Source organism: Melanerpes formicivorus, unplaced genomic scaffold (assembly GCF_026170545.1).
Source record: "Melanerpes formicivorus ecotype bairdi unplaced genomic scaffold, bMelFor1.0.p_v2 SCAF_7, whole genome shotgun sequence".
NCBI lineage: Eukaryota > Metazoa > Chordata > Aves > Piciformes > Picidae > Melanerpes > Melanerpes formicivorus.
This window is the reverse complement of record NW_027142359.1, coordinates 11706291-11725977: the sequence shown is the minus strand read 5'-3', so window position 1 is coordinate 11725977 and position 19687 is coordinate 11706291. Positions and strand designations below refer to the sequence as shown.

Sequence of the window (19687 nt, the reverse complement as noted above, 5' to 3'; positions counted from 1 at the left end):
AGCCATTCCCTGTCTTTTGTTAGGCTCATTTTATGTTGCATCTTAAGATTAACAAGAAAAATAAGATCAGGAGGACTATGTCTAGTATTTAATCTAGTTTAGACTAGACATAGCTCTGTTCACATCCACACTGAATGCAATAATCTTGCATTCCCACAGCATATATCATGGAAAGACTTCCAGAATCATCAATTCTGCAGTGCAGATTCAGCAGTTCTCTGCAGTTCAAAGATGCAGCAGCTGTTTGCAGAATTCACAGGAGTTCTGCCCAAGAAAACAGTAGGTTCTAATATTAGCTGAGAAAGTGTAAAACTGCATGAACTGCTGTTACAGTATATACCTATCTACACACAGACAGAAATTTGTGTTCTCAATATGTGTTGTGCTTTTTAACCATTGGCACTCGGTGGGCAAGTATTTTTGCCTATCATTTTCTCAGGAGTCCTTATTACCTCATTTGCTTCAGTAGTTCTGGAAGGAGCTTCTGTCTGGGGCCCATAGTCACTTTCAGCTATGCTATACTCTTGAAATCCATCAACAACATTTGCCTAGTAGAAAAGAAAAAAGTACATGATTAAATAACATTCTGTAGGAAAAATTCCAGAGGTATCACTTTTATGGAGGTTATGGTATTAGCCAGATGTTTTCATCTAGTGGGGTTAGGTATATTTTTTTCTTATTATCAGAGATCTTCCAGTCTTGACCTGGTAAAGATCTTGATTATTTCTTGGCTACCTTTACCCCTAGTTTGGCTTTTGCTGTTGCTTGATAACTTTTCTTCTTCTTGGATGCATATTTTTCAGATTTTTTTGTTGTGGCCTTTTGGAGTTTGTCCTTTGAGATAGTGGCCACTGTCCTCTTCTTCTTTTTGACCATGGCTTTCTTTTTCTGCAAACGTTATGAAAGATGGAATGGGAAAACATAAATAAAATGAAAAGAGAATTGAAAACACATGAATGAAAGAAGGGTAACCAAACGTGAGATGAATTCTGTCAGCCGTGGACCTTCCATCTCTGACAGAAAGTTGAGTGTTACAGCTACAGAGTAAAGGAATGAGCAACAGGAAAACATTAAGCTTATGTATAGAAGACACAAACTGACAAACCATGTGGCAGGGGACAGCTGGACACCACACAACAAACAGATCAGACTCTGTTACCTCTGTTTGTGCTACTGTCTCTTCAAACAGTGGGGGTCCCTCTGTTACAGAATCAGTTTCTTTATAATCTGCATCCCCATACTCATAGTCATATTCGATAAAATCTTCGGGTGTGTACTACATTGCAAATGGAAAAATATCAGGCATTTCCATGTTAGTAGCAGCAAACTGGATTAACAATACTGGAAAGCATCCTAACCTACACTTAGAAGTAAAGCATAAAAAAAATCAAGGTAGTATGAACAATTCAATAGAGTTATTCATCTGGGGGGAAACCCCCAATTTCTAATTTCTTTCAAAGCACAATATGAAATTAATTTAAAAAAATCAAGCAGAAGTGCCAGGAAAAAACCTCTCTTTTACTGGATTGCACAGAAGAATCAACTATCATTTAGATTACTGGGAGCACCAACTGATCTTCATGAAAGCATATATTTATTTGATGTTTAAATTGCAAATAATGCCTCTTTTTACCTACACTCTCCTACCTGTGTTTTTTTCCAGGTGACCAGAAGAGCAGAGAAATGCCAGTATCTGAGATGTACAGGGTTAATAATTCCAGATACAGGAGAAACCACAGCTCACAAATAACCATGGCCATCCTCCTCTTGTTTGCTGGAGAGTTCTCAAAACCAGGGCAGCTCCATGATGCACATTGCTAGAGCAAACTGATCACTAGTATAATTTCATTGAAAGGTCAGATCTTTAGCTGCTGTACATTGCTCTATATCTATAATAACTAGTATCAAATGAAAATCTGGCCCACAAAACTTTCATGAGAAAAAATGGGCTCAGAATTAGCCTGTTTAATGTTGTGAACACAATCCAGGTGAACAGGAAGTCCTGAGTTGTCACCTTGACTATGCCATGAAGCTATTGGTCTAAATATTATGTGCACCAAATACTGCTCATCTTAGCTGACAAGAAAGGATATCTTTAAACTATCTTGCCACTCTTGTCATGCTTGAAGCTACAGGAACTGGTTGGTCCTGTAAATAAAGCAGTTTCACGGCTGCTACCAATTCTCTTTATATTCCCAGGGAACCAAAGGGAGGTGAAATAGCAGCCAGAATCTGTCCAAGTGACTGCTTCCTTTGTTTAGGGAGAAAAAGTCTAATGTGCCTCATGTGAGACAGACACTTCTGAAATCTCTCCTATTACAAGTCAGCATCACTGTCTGTAAAATGAAGACATCCGTTTCACTAGATTGCTGAGAGGGTTTGTACATTACATTGCCAAATGACTCTGAGGATTCATAGAAGTCCTAAATTTCATCAGCATCAGAAAGAGATTAACTTTTTAGAAGAAGTTGTAATGGAGATTAAAGCAGATTTCCATATTCCAAAGGATATTCTAACAAGTGACTAAATTGCTGATTTAACTGTTTTCTCTGCAAAAGCCTTTTGATAGAATTCCTGTACTTATGATTTTGGTGTGCAGAAAATATGGAGAGGTTGATATCCTTATGAAGTACCAGACTAGCACTGAAAAGCCTTAATTGCTTAAAAATCCTTTCAAGTGGGTTTCTGTCACTTCACTCATGACACTTCAGAATCCTGCTATAACCAACAGCTTTTCTTAAAGAGAAGACACAGGGGTAAGAAGTCAGATGTATTTTGTTTGGAGTTCTACACCCATGCACATGTAACTTGGTTAGTCATGAGATTTTACAAACACAGAAACAATGCAACATATGTTTTGTAATTGTCCACAACTACATTCTATGATATTGTGCATTAATAAGAGAGTTTCCAATTAAAGCATTTTGGGTGGACAACATCCTCTCTGGGAAGTACATTCGTGCTTTGTATCTGCCTGGAAGCAATGCTTTGATTGTATTAGGGGTATCACTGGCATTACAGAAGTAAGTTTAATCTATTTATACTTTTCAGAACCATCAGTATTTTAGACTTAAATCTGGTAAGTAATAAGTGATTATTCAATCCCTGATTAGCAAATTAAGATTCAGTTCTAAACCCAGTGAAGTCAATGAAACATCTTTGACATGTAAGTGAGATTTTTCAAGAGCCTTGGGCAACGATGGTAGATTTTCACAGATGTGTAAATGTATAAAAACATGTTTTCTGGCTTGTACACTTCTGCAAATGCAATTTAATACAACTTGTTTCTGATGAAATATGTCACTGACGCTCAAAAAAGAAAGCAGTGACACTTCTCTAGGGGAGCAGAAGCAGTCACATAAAGGAAGTAAAGAAAAGAAATAGCAACATGGACAAATCCAGCCCTTCTGAAATAGAGAACAGCATTGCATTTGCTGTATTTCTTTGGGAGCTATAAAAATGTGTACAAATGCATAAAATCTGATCCACTTGTCTTCTATGCAAGCCAGGTTGATCCACAAGTAAGAAAAGACGTCTTTAGAGAAATATAGTTCTTCAAATTCAGTCATTCCACCCTAGCAGTGACAGCCCATTACATATTTTCAAATGCTTCTCCAGCCAAACAACATCAATCAAACACTCTGCTATGTAATTTTTATAGGTATTGGAACCATAGAGACTACCCATGTGAAATATTATCCAGTATCTTAAGGGATTAGTGAAGGAACATTTTGGAGAGAACTACTGTTTCATTAGCTGGATTTCAATTTAAATATGCTGTTAGGAGTTTATTTTAATAACTTCCAGACACATAGGTTCTTTTTTAGTAAGAACTGTAGACCTATTTTGAGACTGGAAACATTCATTCCAGCATTAATTTTGATCAATTAACAATTAAAATGCTCAGTCTGTGATGCTTTTCAAAGCTCAGTACTATGGCTTCCCTCAAGGTAAACTGAATGGCTGTGCTGAATTGTGCCAACTATGTAACTAATAAAACTACAACAGCGTGCTACAAAAAATTCTTCAGAGGCCATAAACTAAACAGAAATGTTGACTGGAAAAAAAACTTTAAAAAAGAAAGGAAAAAATGTCTGTGCCAAGTATGTTAGTATTAAAAAAAGAAACTGGTGAATAAATTGATATTTAGGCTAAGATCTGCCAGAGGAATAGTTGAGCCAGACATTTGTGAATGAGAAGTAGAAAACACTCATACAAAAAAGCATGAGTATGTATCTGTTGCATCATGCACGATTACACCAAAAAATACTTTACTTTTGGTTATTGTGCTTTGTTCTTTTCCATTAAAGGAAATGAAACTTTTTGACACATGCAAAATATCCCCACAAGTACAGGGGCACACTTGGCATGCAATGGCATGCAGGCATGCAAGAAGGAATAGACGAGAAGTGGGGAATGCCACTTTCCATGCTGGAATCAGATTACTGCCAAGCAAGTGAAAATAGTGTCCATGAACGACTTCATCTTAAGAGCACAGTATCAGAGGGGTATTAAGGAAGTTTTTGACCTTACAAGGTAGGACCTGTGGCCACCATGCTGAAACTATATTCAGATAGTTTCTAATTGGCAGTATGTCATAGTCACAGCACAAGGCAAGACAAGACCTATTGTTAGCGATTCTTCCTTTCCAGACATTTCCAGACAGAAATAAAACCCATCAAACCTAGTTTTTCACACCAGTCAACAGACAGAGAGAACTTGTTTTGTACTGTATTGCCCATGTCCTGCTAGAACGAGTGAAACATAGATGCAAAAGCTTCCTAGTGTACTGCCTGAGGCACAGTCAGTCCAGATGCAGGAATGCATCTCTAAACCCCTAACTGTTGCAAAGTTGTACTTTAGAAACATACATCAACTCAACCTGATAAAGACTATTTCCACTTTTTAAGAGAAGACGAAAGACTGGTGAAGGACTGGCCAGTTAAATAAGGACTACATTTTGAAACAGCAGGAACAGATTTAATGGGAGTGAATAATGAATGAGACCTCATTCACCTTCTGTGAAGCTGATAACTCACATTTACCCTGCTAGTAACAGTCAAGATTGGGTATGTGGCACATAGCTCTTTTTTTCCTGAAGCTACACAGCTACAAGGTCACCTTTATCAGACAACTAGAGATAGTGAGGTAACCCGCTCAATTTGAGGCCTCAACAAACCTTGAGAAAAGTGCCTTCACGTTTTGGATGCTACCATTTCTGAGTGCAAAAGCCATGCTATCATCCCTCAGTTTAGGAAAGATGTTGACTTGCTGGAACATGTCCAGAGAACAGCAACAAAGTTGGTGAGGGGTTTGGAACACAAGCCCTATGAAGAGAGGCTGAGGGAGCTGGGGTTGATTAACCTAGAGAGGAGGAGGCTCAGGGGAGACCTTATTGCTCTATAAAACTACCTGAAGGGAGGTTGTAGCCAGGTCGGGGTTGGTCTCTTCTCCCAGGAAACCAGCATCAGAACAAGAAGACACAGTCTCAAGCTGCACCAGGGGAGGTTTAGGCTGGATGTTAGGAAGAAGTTCTTCATAGAAAGAGTTATAGGCCATTGGAATGGGCTGCCCAGGCAGATGGTGGAGTCACCATCACTGGAGGTGTTTAGGAAGAGACTTGATGGGGTGCTTGGTGCCATGTTTTAGTTGATTAGATAGTGTTGGATGATGGGTTGGATCTCAGGGGTCTCTTCCAACCTGGTTAATTCTATTCTATTCTATCTCAGGCCTGCCTATTAGCTTATAGAAGCTTGGGAGTTCTCAGAAATCTGTTGTGGTTGCACTGCTAGTCAAAGGAAAGAGAATAAGTAGATTCTTTAAAACATAGCAGAAAGCATCTAGAATTTCAAAATTAATGAAATCAAAAAAGTAATTTATGCCACTTTTAAAATTAGTCAAGACTACTAACTCTAGCAAGAAATCAAATTAGGAAATAAAAGCAAGCATGATGGAGATTAAGAGTGTAATTGAAGACAGCATTATTTGTTTTGTTAATGATGCACAAAAGGAAGATATTACTGGTGAGGAATGAAGCCAGAGAATCAAGAAGCTATAACAAGATTTAAAGGGGCACTCAGCTCGTGGATCATTCTGATGATCCCTCTCTGGGTACAGACTTAGCTAAGTACAAAATACACATACCACAGCTGTGCAGCATTACTTCACTCCTGCTCAAAGAACTGTCTATGAAAGTTTCCCTAAACTCTGTTACTGCCAGATGATGGGATGGGGATACAGGAAATAGCAGTGAAATTCACCATATGTTCACAGTATTTGCAGGACAGATACAACTGTCTTAACTTCTGTGATTTCCCATGCGTATCGAAAAAATTGACTCAAAATTATATCATCAGCTTGGAGAATAGCCCAAACTGAGCAAGAGGTGTCATCTAAGAGACATCAGGTAACACACACTTCAAATGGGATGCAATTTCCTGCTAGTTTTCTTTCTTCTCTTGTACAACCACCAACAGTTACAGGACAGCCCTTCGTGTAATGAATACTGCATATGGCTGTTTCATTACAAATTAAGGGAAGAATAAAATCTGCTGGTTCTTGATGGGACAAAATCTTTCCACTATGACTTCATGCTTTCTTTACCAGAGTGATTATATTACACTACCAGATCATCATGCAATTTCAATTAAAGAGATGAACTGTTTTCTTCATCAGATGAATTTTAGAAGCAGAAGATTAGCAGTATGCCAGGCCTATTTCAGCTGTGGAATGCTTTAAATATTCTGAAGAGAGCCTTTCTTTGAAAATGGATTCTTCAGCTACCCACACTCTAAAAACCTACCACAGAATTCCAAGACATAAATGTTTGCATTTTTTTGCTTTACCTTTCCAAATTACAAGGAACTAATAATTTAAATCCTAAACAAAAAAAACCTGTCATAAGCTCATTTTTTCCATTGATTAAATATTACGCTAAATCACCTAGCTAGCAAAAGAGTCAAAGAGGACTTCAAACCATTCTAGGCCTATTAACACCTTACAAAATTCAATAAAATAAAGGATAGCAAGCAAAATACATGGTAGTAGATGGCAAAAAGTATGTTGAAAGATTTAAAGGCTGGCCTCTTCTACCAGATACTCCTTACGCCGTCCTTGAAAGTGATAAAAACAAGGATATAAGAGCAAAACATTCAGCTTCCAAAGACAGCCTCCAAGAACAAGACACTTGAAGTTCTTTAATATGGTAATTGCTTGAAGAAAAAGTCTCCGTATCTATACAAAGACAGCTAGGAAGAGTACTATTTTTAACACCTGCTAAGTCAGCTAACTAGCTTTTAGGTCACGTCGTTTGAAATCCAGACATGATGACACTTCAGAAAAGACTCTCCTTAACATCAAGGAAGATGAAGATTAGCTAAGTCTTTCCCTGCTCTGTTTTCTGTGAGCTGGTCAAGCATATGTGATTGAACTGGAATGGAACTTCATACGTTTTCATTTATAGTAGAAAGGATTTGGAAAAGACAGAGACCAAACTATTCTCAAGGTATTTGTTAGGTGTGTATTTTTCTTAGGAAAAGTAACCATAATAATCTTAGAATATTATTTCATCCTCATATTTATCCTTAAACCCTAATTACACATTCAGTATAAAACAGTGATTACTAAATTAATCTTAAACCTCGGTATTAAAAAAAGCCAACTCTGAAAAGAACAGCAAAAGAGAACATAAAGCTTAAATAAAATCAACAAAATAGAAGCCCCTTTTCTTCCAAAGACACTATTCAGCCAAATGGCCAGTTTGCCACTATGTTCACAAGCCCTGCAAAGCATCAATGGCAAGCACCAGTGGTTCCATAGTAATTAATCCTATCACTGAATTCCAAGATTCAGTGAGTTAATATGGAGCCACTGGTATTAGTCATTCAGATACACTGCAAGGTTCACAAAGATATCATATTATTAGCAATAAGACTTTGTTCCATAAAACCCTGTGATGGAAAGATAACAGTCTGGTACTGAAAACTCTCATTTCTTACTGATTTTCTCTCCCCTCCTTCCTGCTGATTTGTTTGCAGCAATTTGCCCCTTACTCTGTCTGCTTTGTGCAAAAACTCTCCAAAGTTTGCAGGCCATGGGAAGATTTTACATAGTCAAACAATTGTGACACTAGGCTGAAAAATGCCAATACACTGTCAGAATTATCTTTTAAAGCTCTTGGCTAGTTTGTTCTCCAATTACTTCTCCTTATCGAAAAGCTGTTTAATTGCACAATGTTCTGAACTCTCTGGCAATCCTCTTCTGACGTAAGACACTTAATGAGTATATTACAGGATACAATACACTCCTTAAAAGATGTGTCAGCATCTTCCCTGCTGTAAACCAAGCACAAGGACTCTTTGCTTGGGATTTCTAAGAACTGACAGTTGTGCTCACCAAGTAATACTTCAAGTTGGTCCACTTGGAAGTACTTTCTCTCCTTTGCCATGTTCAAATTTGAACACTTTCTGTAGTCAGATGACCTTTCTTTTTCCTCCAGATTCAGCACAATTTTTAAAGCAACTTCTAGGCAATACCGTTTTGGTACAAAATACAGCATCCAGGTCCAAATATTGTATCTTCAAGTCCTTAAATCACCTCTACCTAACCTCCTATAAGAAGGGAGAGGTGATGGAAGAGGAAGAAGCAGGAGGCTGACCATGGTTAGGTAGTGGAACAAGATGGTGATCAGGATAGTGCAACTAAGTAAACCTGCAGAGAAGGGTAGAATTTAAGCCATGTCTTCCCTTTGTAGGCTAGCTAGATCCATGTCTTTATTCACAGCTTGCTGTTTTTCTGAATACCATTTTGAGATGCTTGATTCTTCCTGAGCTTTATTTAGGGTAGCCTGAGCACATAATTCAGGGATGAAGGGACCTTGCATGTGAAAAGTAGGCACTGAAATCCTCTCTGCTGCATCACCCAAACCACTATGGGAATCTGATGCTAAGGTAAAACGCGAATGCAACAAGAAAATGTAAATCTCACTGTAGCCCTTAAGGTAATTATATTTGCATCTTTTAATGCCCTATTTAATTTTGCAATCAGCAGTTCAGAAAAACTAAGTTTTGTTGTCTTCTGGAACTTCTTCTAGTGCCTAAATAAAACTTGTTTCATTTATTTCCTTAAAATGAATTGTCTGTGTGATCTGACAGTCTGTATTTCAGCAGATAATAAAGTAGCCTGCTTTAACAAGCTGCTTTGTTACCACTTAGCAGACAATTGTACAATTCTGGGCACTCCAGTTGGTCATTTCTTCTACTCCATATTCATCACACTGGCAGGATTGCTGATGTAATTATTTCAGATGCCTTTACACAACATGTTAAAGAGATTCATTGACTTGGCTGGGAATATTTATACAAAGTTACACACAAAAACTCAGGGATAGCAACAAGGAAATTGTACCTTAGCTCAGAAAGCATGACAATCACTACTCAAAACAAGACATTGAAGCAAATGGAATTGGCAGTTACACATTTTTTATTATTTTAGCTCTTTTCAACTATTTTCAAATTCCTTTTAAAATCTTACATTACAAATTAAAAACTTTTATTTTACTTTTTTCTCTATAGACAATTGCACAAACTCATTGTGCTATCGTAGGACAAGAACCCCCAGGCCTTAGAAAAACACATTAAAACCCTCACTACCCCTAAGATAAATTTTGCAATGATATTTGGAAAATATCATTGACTGCAATGACATTTGCTGATTACAGTGGCAGTAGCATTAGGCTATGGAACAAGCTCTACTCAGGATGCTCAAGGAGAACAGTGCCAATTGTTTGATTTGATGTCCCTGCTCACTGCAGGGGAGTTGGACTAGATGGCCTTTGAAGGTCCCTTCCAACACAAACTATTCTGAGATTCTATGGCTCTCTTTCTTTGTTTAGTGCCCACAGATTGTTTTCAATAGATGTTCAACATATAAATAGGAATTCTCTATGATCAGTGTATAACGACATATGTACATATAGGTTTTAGAGTTATGATGAAGTTTGGTGGGGTTGTTTTTGTCTACAGATGAGTGCTGTCAACTGGTGCTACTGTTAAACACGTTTAGTATAGTATAAGCATAATATTTGACAGCAAGAGATTTAACTAATCAACCATTATGGAGGAAATTTGCCCCCTGGGCTATTTTTTTCATATTCTACATGCTTTAGAAACAGTGAATTACACTCTAATAATTCACCAGTAGCCATTGCTATTAATTGAGCACAGGTATTCTTTTTCTTCATTTGGAACAGATTTTGAATTTATAATCTGATCCCAGCTGATTTCTGTGAGCTCCAAGCCTTTCCCACATGCATTACACTAAAGGACTGGAGCCATCTTTACCATCACTGGTGGCCAAAAGCAAGTCTCTCTAAGCCACGTTAACTCCTGGGAGTCGACAGTACTCCCAACTTAGAGCATTTTAAATATTTAGATATATTCCTCTTCATCATAGAGACCAAGAGATGATTCTAATAACCTTTTCCCCACAAAGATCAGTTAGATCAGTTTATTTGACTGACTACTCTTCAGTCTTATTTCAAAGCAGAAAAGCACTAGCCTATTCAAGCCTTCCAGATCTTCACACAGGAAACACAAAAAGAATCAGAGTAGTAAATCACACTTCAGCAAAAAAGAAACAGAGCTGTAAATCACATTGCATTGAAGTCCAACAAACAGGGACAACTAAACTAACTCATACTACTATAATATTTTAAGGATTTTGAAGAATTACAATTTTATTGATTTGACCATGTTGGTTATTTAAATATCAGTGTGACAGCTTCCTTGAGCCAACCACCTTCATACCTAGAACAACATGTGCCATTTAGCTGAAAATGCTCCTTGGGTAACTTGACCACTAACATGCAATAGATCCAGTAATACATGGTTCATTACTCACCTCATCAACTTGAGGATCTTGAGCCTGAGCAGCATTGGGCACTGGGGAACCACAGTCAGGGCTGTAATGCTCACAATAATCATATGCAGCTCTGGGGTCAGCTATAATCAGCAGCTGCTGGATGTCACCCTGCAGGAAAACGTATGCAGATTAAATAACAAAACCAAAAATGGTCTACAGTTCATCAGAAGTACAGAGTTTTCATTCAGAAAACAAACTAGGTACACAGTACTTATATAATACAGCAACATTTATGGTTGTATCTACTTCATTTCCACTGCCATTCTGGAAAACATGTCAACTGTTCTTCACATGGCAAAACAATGTAAATTAGTCACAGAATCACAGGGGTTGGAAGGATCCTCTGGGGATGATCTATTCCAAATCTGCTGCTAAAGCAGGTTTACCCAAATGCACAGGAATGTGCCCAGGACTCCAGAGAAGGAGACTCTACAGCCTCTCTGGGCAGTCTGTTCCGTAATACTGAAAGGACTAAGTGCAAATTCTGTCTGAAAGTCTCTGGTTTGGAAAGCAGACAGTGGGAAGGTGTAACATCCGCTCTGCCATTTTAGTGCTGTTTGTTTACTTCTTCCCTGGGAATCAGTCTAAATTCCTAAGATTTAATTTAGGGCACTTCCCATGACCAGCATGCAGCTCAGCATGCAAGTGATCAACAGCCTAATTCTGAGAATTTGCATCACATCTGTACTCCCAGTGAAGGGAGAAAATGAAATAAACAAGATTGTACCAGACACACAGTTATTGGAATAAATAATTAAGAAAGCACTGTGTAAATACATGCTACAGAATGCATTGAAATCAAAATGGTATTTTCATCTCTATTCCCATATATAATGCATAAAACCAATATCATGGTCCAGAGCCCCATCATTATGGATAACAAAAATGGCACTGCTGAGGTCTCCTGCAGAGACCTTGCATATTTATCATCTTCCACAGAAAACCATCCAGTATCCAGTGTGCTTCTTAACACAGTGTAGTGTACTAGCTAAGGAGCACCAGGCTGCCAACATTTCCACTATAAATTCCCTCAGTCAGGAGCTTCTTATGCTGACAAAAAAATAAGGTTGTTGAAAACTGGCATGTGTTCTTGGGCAAAACCCACTAACTTCAATCTCTTGCTGCTTCCCCAGAAGGAGGGAACTGTAAAACTTTGATGTACTTCTAATGTAATTTTATTCTGTTTTTACCAAGACTGGAAACAAAGGAATAGTTTGGTTAGCATACCTGTGCATATTTTGTCTTTAAAAGAGAAAATATCATAACTGATGGAACTCTACAACTGGGAAAATTCACAATAATGAGTTAACCAAATGGGAGAATACTTAAAATATTAAGTAGTAAAGAGTAATTTGTAATGCTCCTTTCTTTCAAAAAGAAAAAACACAGAAAGAAGCAAACATCCCTCAAAGTGAAAAACCTTCTGCAATTTTCCTAGTGCTATGATTTAATTTTTTTTACTGACTTAATTAACACAAAGATATTAAATACTTAATTTCATAATACATACCAGCTATACATTACAAATCCGGACTTTACAATACTCTCATTTTAGTTTACCAGCTTATGCGCATCTCAGATAAATTTAGAGTTTGAATATATTTCTTAAGCATCTTCACCTGCCAGTGGTTCTGGACTATCTCTTTTATTTTTTTAGCTCAATAATGCTTCCTGATTTGGAAATCTTCCTATAAATCCTGCTACACATCAGAGAAACTACCCCTTTGATTCCTCATGATTCCCTCAAGAGTCTGACTGCTTTGAGAGGTTTTGTGCAGTTAGCCTGGGCTAGGCATTCCCCATCTCCAGCAAAATGTTTCCAAAGTGCTCTTCCATTCCTCCTTCACCAGCCAAATTGAAACTAGTGAGGTAGAGGATTAAGTTAAGAGAAAATCAGCAGCTGAAAGACAAAAAAGGTGACTTTTTGTGAGCAACCATTACAGATGCACATGTAGAACTCCAGTCCTCAGCCCGTTGTGCTGTTCATTGTCTGAACATGGCTTTCTGAGATGCCCATACAAATCACCATGTATAAAGGTGTGCCAGCTGATGTGAGTAGTGCCAAAACTGCTGCTTTTGGGCACGATATGCTAAAAGAACCCAGGATGGGGACTAGAGCCAGTATTTTGCAGCTTGCTTTGCTCTCAAGTGCCATGGAATTTTGGCACTGGGTTTTGTCAAATTGTGTGTTTTCAAGAAGCACTCAGCATGCTGTTACCAATTGGCTTAGGTGTCCCTAAACTAGTTAAACGTACTCCTGACCTATTAACTGTATTTCCCAGTCCAGTCTGTTAGCCTGTCATGGGTCCACACAGAAGGAGGCCCTCAAAAGTCTTCACAGTATATATAAATTGCAACTGGCTATTCACATGACTTTGCCAAGAAACTGATTGATTTTACATTTGGCATCTTCTTTTCCCTTCAACATCTGCTATAAAAATATCTCCAGTAAATTATTTGGTTTCATTTTTGTTGTTGTTGTTTCTGGTTTTCTATTTTTGCTAATTAAATGGTTTCTTTCAGTATTTGTATGTGATGTGTTGGCAGTGCTGTTTCACTCTCAGTGAAATGCTTTCATTTTAGGTCAGGTCAATCATCACAGCACATGAAATTCTAAATATAGTATTGTGGACTTATGATGACTTAGTTATCATTCTAAGGTACTTGTTGAACAAATCTAGGTTCTTTCTCTGTGAGAATTTTTCATGGAACAACTTCAGTCTTCACAAACACATTATTTCATTTTTACCTGCTTGGCTTTATGAGACTGAAATTGCGTTGTATAAAGTTCTTTGTGAATAAACTAAAAATACTTAACTTGGCCTGCAGTCTACTTAACTGAACTTGCAGTCTTTCATTTCCATGAGCATGTCATGAATCAGGCACTTAGTGATCTACCTGCACAAGTCCAAAGAACTTTAAATGAAAACACGTTTAAACAGGGTCACAGATTATTAACAATTCTAATAGCTGGGGACCTGAAACAACACAGGTATCTAAACATTTATGCATATGTGCATAATGTTATTACATTAAAATTGTAGGAAACAAGGAACTCTCACAGGACATAATGATGAAAGCAAGACAAGGAGAGCAAAGATCGGGAAGGAGATCGAAGAACACAGTAAAATTTGTAAATATGCCTGATCATCTTGGAAATACTGAAAAGTGCACAGAGGGGAGAAAAAAGTCTATACAGATTATTCTATTTCCTTCTCCATGAACCTGTCATGAGCACCTTTGTTGGGAAAAATGGCTCAGGCAATTTAAAAGCTGATAGATGATATTGAAGTATGCTACACAAGTCAAATGTTTGATGTCTTGGCTGAGCCAGTCTTCCACCATGACTTGATGTTAGAGATGCCTCTACAACTACCTGAAAGAGATTGTGGTGAGGTGGGGGGTTGGTCTCTTCTCCCTAGTATCAGGTGATAGAATGAAAGGAAATGGCCTGAAACTGTGCCAGGAGAGGTTGAGATTAGATACTAGGAAAAATTTCTTTATGGAAAGAGTGATCAGGCATTGGAACAGGATGAGCAGGGAGGTGGTGGAGTCACTGTTCCTGCAGGTATTCAAGAAACATGTGAACATGGCACTTCAGGACATGGTTAGGCTGATGGTTTGACTCAATGATCTTAGAGGTCTTTTCCAACTGAAACAATGCTACAAGTCTATTATTCTATAAGCGTGATGATGGCAGAGAACTTGTGAGGTGTCAGAGGGATGTACACAGTCACTTTTTCATTATATTACTTGTAACAATGAGTGTGCTTAACTTGCCCTTCAAAGTTCCAAAAGCCTATTTAGCAGTCAAGGAGAAAAATCTGCTGCCTTATAACAATCTTTTATCCTGGATAACACTTAATACAATGTATTTTAAACAGTGATTATCAGATATTGAACGTATTAGGGATGAGAAAGCTGAAGGCTAGGTCTCTGCCTTAGTTGCCCACAGGTGAAGGCAAACATCCAGCAAGGTACTCAGGCATAGCTAACATTAAGCATATAAGCACTGCTTGCAAGTAAAATGGATCTATTTGAAGTCATAATATTTTGTTTGGACATTAAGTACTTTGTTGAAATAGACACTAAGTTGTTAAAGCCAACATATAACTCTTACAAAGTCAATGCAGAATTGAATAATTCATTGCAATATGAAATAAAAGCAGTTAAAAGTTTATGAACTTTTAATTCCCCTGTATTTGGGGAATGTGCTCATAATTTAAATTGAAGGCTTTTGAATCAGCCTCATGGCTGTATGAAAAAAGCTGCCTGAGAATCATAAAATACCTTGCCCACCAATTATGTCAAGCATACAAACATGGTACAGGAAGATTACTTCCATATCACTGCCCTAAAAGGTACTTGATCAAATAAACTGTGTTTTGCAAAACCCTCCAAGACTTTGTAAAGAAGTTAGTAAGATCTGAGAAAACATTCACCTTTTTTTGTAGCACAACACAGCAAATGTGGAGAAACAGGCTACAGAACTACAAGAACATGCCCACCTATTGGAGCAGCTCTGCAGACGTTCATTCAAACTAAATGTTCTACAGCAAGGAATACTCCAGCTAGCAAAGAGAAGTTTGCGGTGAATTCAGTCACTGAAAATTCCTCTGTGACTCTCACAGGCATTCCACAAGGACACAATAGGATAAGAAATGTTATGCCTAGGTACACTTCCAGGATGTTGGAAAACACCCCTCATAAGGTAGTACTGCACAAGATGGGGTATCTTCCTTGAAAACATGGCCTCTTGATGTGAAAACAGCTTGCAACACTAAAAAATACAGTACTGACTAACAAAACAAAGGAAACAGAGATCCAACTTGCAGGAAAGCAGCAGACTACCAAGTTCTCTTTCCAATTGTACTGACTTTTCTTGATGTAATGATTGCCTTAGTTAGCCTCATGGCAGTAATAGTTATATTTCATTCCACCTTTTTAGAGCCCTTCTTAGATTCCACAGCAGGAACAGGAACAAGAAAATCTCCATTTAGATATGGTATCAGATTTTTTTGATGACATAAAGCATTGAGGGCATGAGAAGTAAGGAATGAATTCTTTTATCACTGGAAGCAATAAATGTTAATGGCTTACTGTCTTAGTTGTGATTTCATAGAAAGCCTTAGATACTATCTCTTTGGAAACATTCTCTCTCTTTCACCTATGTAGCCTTACTAATGCGTTTTACATATGGTGTATTAGAGAACAACCACCATGAAACAGTCCGTTTACAATCTATTTATCAGCTAAAAGTTTCTAGCATTGATAAAAATCTCCTCTACTATTACCTGCTGGTGTTGTCGAAAAGGCAAATGTCAGGGCACTATATGAAGGAATCAGTGCTAAAATGACTCTTTTTCCCCAGTATTTAAAATTGTATGGCCTAGTTCCTCAGTTCTCTGTACATCTGACCTATGAGATTCATGCAGATTTTTGGAGTATACCTTTCACAAGATTTTAATGACACAATAACCATGCCAGGTAAAATTGACAGCTGTCCAAGGACTAGCAGGTAATTATTACTTGAGAACCTCTGCAGGATGCTTTCCACAGAAGTGAGCTTCAGAAATTATTAAAAAAAAAATTAAAAAAAACAATTCTAAGAAGAAGTGATCTTGGTAGTTACACAATGAGGATGCTACATAACAACATGACTCTGCAAGAGTTAAGAACTCCAGTTGCAGGTTTTTACTGTAAAATTATGAGATTTTTAAAGAATTATTTCATTAGGAGAAAGTTCATTGCCCTTTTGCCAGTTTGACACAAACAGAAAAATAATGGCAATTACATAAATATCTAATTTATACATTAGAGGTTCAGAAAGACTTTCTACATCTAGAGTGGGAGGGTTAGAGTTAGCAAAATATCATCCTTCTGATTCACATTTTGGATAAAATGAGTCTCTCTTATGTGCTTATATGGATAACTGGATTTTAAAGATGACTACCTAAATGGTGATAACAGCATTTGGGTGCTAGGCGTTACGGCAGCTCCAGAGAAAAACATCAGCAGCTCACATCTGAAAGTGAAGGTTAAAGTATTGCAGGATGGACTCTTCAGTAAATCAGCAGAAACCCTAACCAGTGTATTAAGTACCAGTTTTCTCCAATTAGTTATGTGACAGTACAACTATAGACTCCAAAGAACAAAAGTCTAGACAGCCTGGATATTATTACTATAGAATTTAGAAAACCTGCTGCAGAATTCATTTAATCTTCCTGCAAAGATCTGAGGGACTGAAGAATTCCAGAGCCCTTTAATGTAATATTCCATAACCCTAGCACATTGCACAATATAGCTACAGAAAGACATTTAGAGCCTGCCAGAATGAAGCACTGCAAAAGTAATAAATTGTGACAGCAGAATTCTGTGCAGGTCAAAGTTTCCACATAACTCAGTGTCTTCTTGATTCTCTCAAACTTCATGCTTATAGGAGTATGATTCAGCTTTGTTAAGAAACAGGTTGATAGAGCAATTATTTTAGACCTCCAAACCAGCTTTTCACAGATGAAACTACTGTAGTTCTCCACTGAGAGATCAGATTTCACTGCAATTCCTGTATCTAGAGCAGGTGTCCATAGCACACGTACACATGCACTCACACTTGTGTGACCAAGAATATTCTGTTTTCCTGGTAAAAGACCTACAAAGGTGCTACCTTATAATTTACTTTGGAAATCTCATTTACAGATGTCTAAAATACCTGTGTATTATACACAGTATTAAATGATCCTATCTGTAAAATTTGTTGAAGCTGATGTAACAGGTAACATTTTTCTGAGTCCAGACCATTAATCTCAAATGCAGCTACAAACAGTTTAGTTAAATGAGCTTTCCTTTGTTTCCTGGGAATATTCCTTGAAAATGAACTTGAGCTCCAACAAGTTACCTGAGCTTTGATTTCCTTTTCTCCCCTCTTTCAGCTTTCAAAAATAAGGAAAGGAAACAAGGAAAACAGAACATAAGCATGGAAGTACTACACAAAATAACAAACAAAATCAACTATTGTTTCAAATAAAAAAAATAAATAATGCCAAACAGAAAGCTTTTGTAGGAAGTGCTGGTTCTTCACTAGGTGCCTACAAACTGGCCAAATAGTTTGCTTTGCTTTATATTGTTCTATTGTTTATATTTTATCTGGAACCTATTACATTTGTCTGTTTGTTTGTTTACATCCCATTGATGTCAAACATTAATTTTTGGTTTAATTGACACTAAACACTTAGTGAGTCACTACAAATTACTATGGGTGATGTACACATCACAGGAATCATTTTGACAGTGTCTACATTAGCTAGCAGCGCAGCTCAACAGGACAGTATGAAACAGAAGATCCTGATGACAGACACACCATTCACACAACATGCCTTTGAGGGAGTTTTCACTTTGGCTACTTTCCCTAGTTTGGCTATTTCAGCAATTTTGGTCAGTCAGTAAAAGCTCCACCCATTCTGCTACTGCTGCCTTCTGCAGGGAGTATGCACACAGGTGAATGGCTTTTCTGCACTTCCGTATTTGGACTCTCCAAATCGCTCTATCTTCAATTGCTCACTCAAGCTGTTTAAAGGAGTTCGATGTTCTACATAAAGGTATGAATGCCTCTTTTTTTTTTTCCTTTCCATGAAAGCAGGTTCATACATAGTATCAAAATCTAAACTCTACTAATGAGGATTATGGCAAGGACTTAATCTCATAAACTGTGTGCAGTTAAAGCTTTTGTTGGTTTTAAATATGAGTCTTACATACATCAGGTTTTGTCTTGTTACAATTCTCAGTGCAATGCCTAAAGAAATCATTGGGGAATTTTGAAGGAAAAACTTCCACTTAAGGAAATACCTACATAAAGATTGTTAGTTAATAACATGTTATAAAATACTTAGTATAAAAAGCTTTTGTTGTTCACACTAACAGTACTAAATGAGGAGTGACAAATACTTAAAGCTAGCAAAGAACAAAACGATCCCTGCTATTTATTGAACATTTAACTACAAATATATTGGACTACAAACATACATGGACACAACTTAAAATTCTTCCATGTATAACATTTTCTAGACAGCATCATTTTCCTATTTTAAGACACACTGAGAGCTTATAAGTTGCTTTGTATGCACCTCATGCCTGCTTGTACTCAATATCTTGTTTGTGACATCTATTATTTTCACAATAACCGAGTGCAATGCTGTACAATCTCAGATTAGCACTAATGTTCAGGAATAAGCAGCAGGTAATGCCACAATAGAATTTCCTCATACAAAGAACCCTGCCTCCCCACAAAATTGGGAAAATACTTAAGATATTTTTTTGTCTTGCTTGTAAAGTTAAAACAGAAGGTCATTCTGAAATCCCTACTGGAAATGCCTCTTAGCTTTAGCACCAGTAGGTAACTTACCAAGGAACATTACATTTGTTGAATATACAGAAACAGCAAATTAGGACACTAATTGCTATGTATCTACAGGTGCAGCATTTTCACATTTTGAAATTCCATTCCGTTTAAGGAGACTGGAGTCACCATTCCTATGATCAAATCACTGGTGTACTATGACTAAACCCATGATTATCACGCAGGATAGAGCAGCTGTTGTAATGCACTGATAAAAGATTGATCCATCTGACACTGTGCTCTGGATTCCAACAGCCCATAATACACTTCAGTGTTTCTGACATGTAAACTGATAAAGGCATCACATGTGCTATGGAAAGTCTGCCTTACACAGTTTTAAGTCTTAAAAACTTCAATCTAGTATTAGGACTAAAT

At 37.4% G+C, this 19687-nt stretch overlaps 1 protein-coding gene across 4 annotated transcripts in view; it reads right to left on the bottom strand.

Annotated features, from left to right (window-relative positions):
• Positions 1-19687, bottom strand: part of COL11A1 (collagen type XI alpha 1 chain) — a 127238-nt gene that overhangs the window by 85679 nt on the left and 21872 nt on the right. Inside the window, exons 5-8 of one of the 4 annotated variants that reach the window (XM_068140998.1) lie at positions 10900-11028; positions 1160-1276; positions 736-888; positions 453-548 (exon numbers count right to left, since the gene is read on the bottom strand). In XM_068140998.1, the coding sequence (XP_067997099.1) occupies positions 453-548; positions 736-888; positions 1160-1276; positions 10900-11028 (495 nt within the window). Of the gene's footprint in view, positions 1-452; positions 549-735; positions 889-1159; positions 1277-1647; positions 1743-10899; positions 11029-19687 lie in introns of those variants that run through there. The other 3 variants (XM_068140999.1, XM_068141001.1, XM_068141000.1) reach the window with 3 other exon arrangements.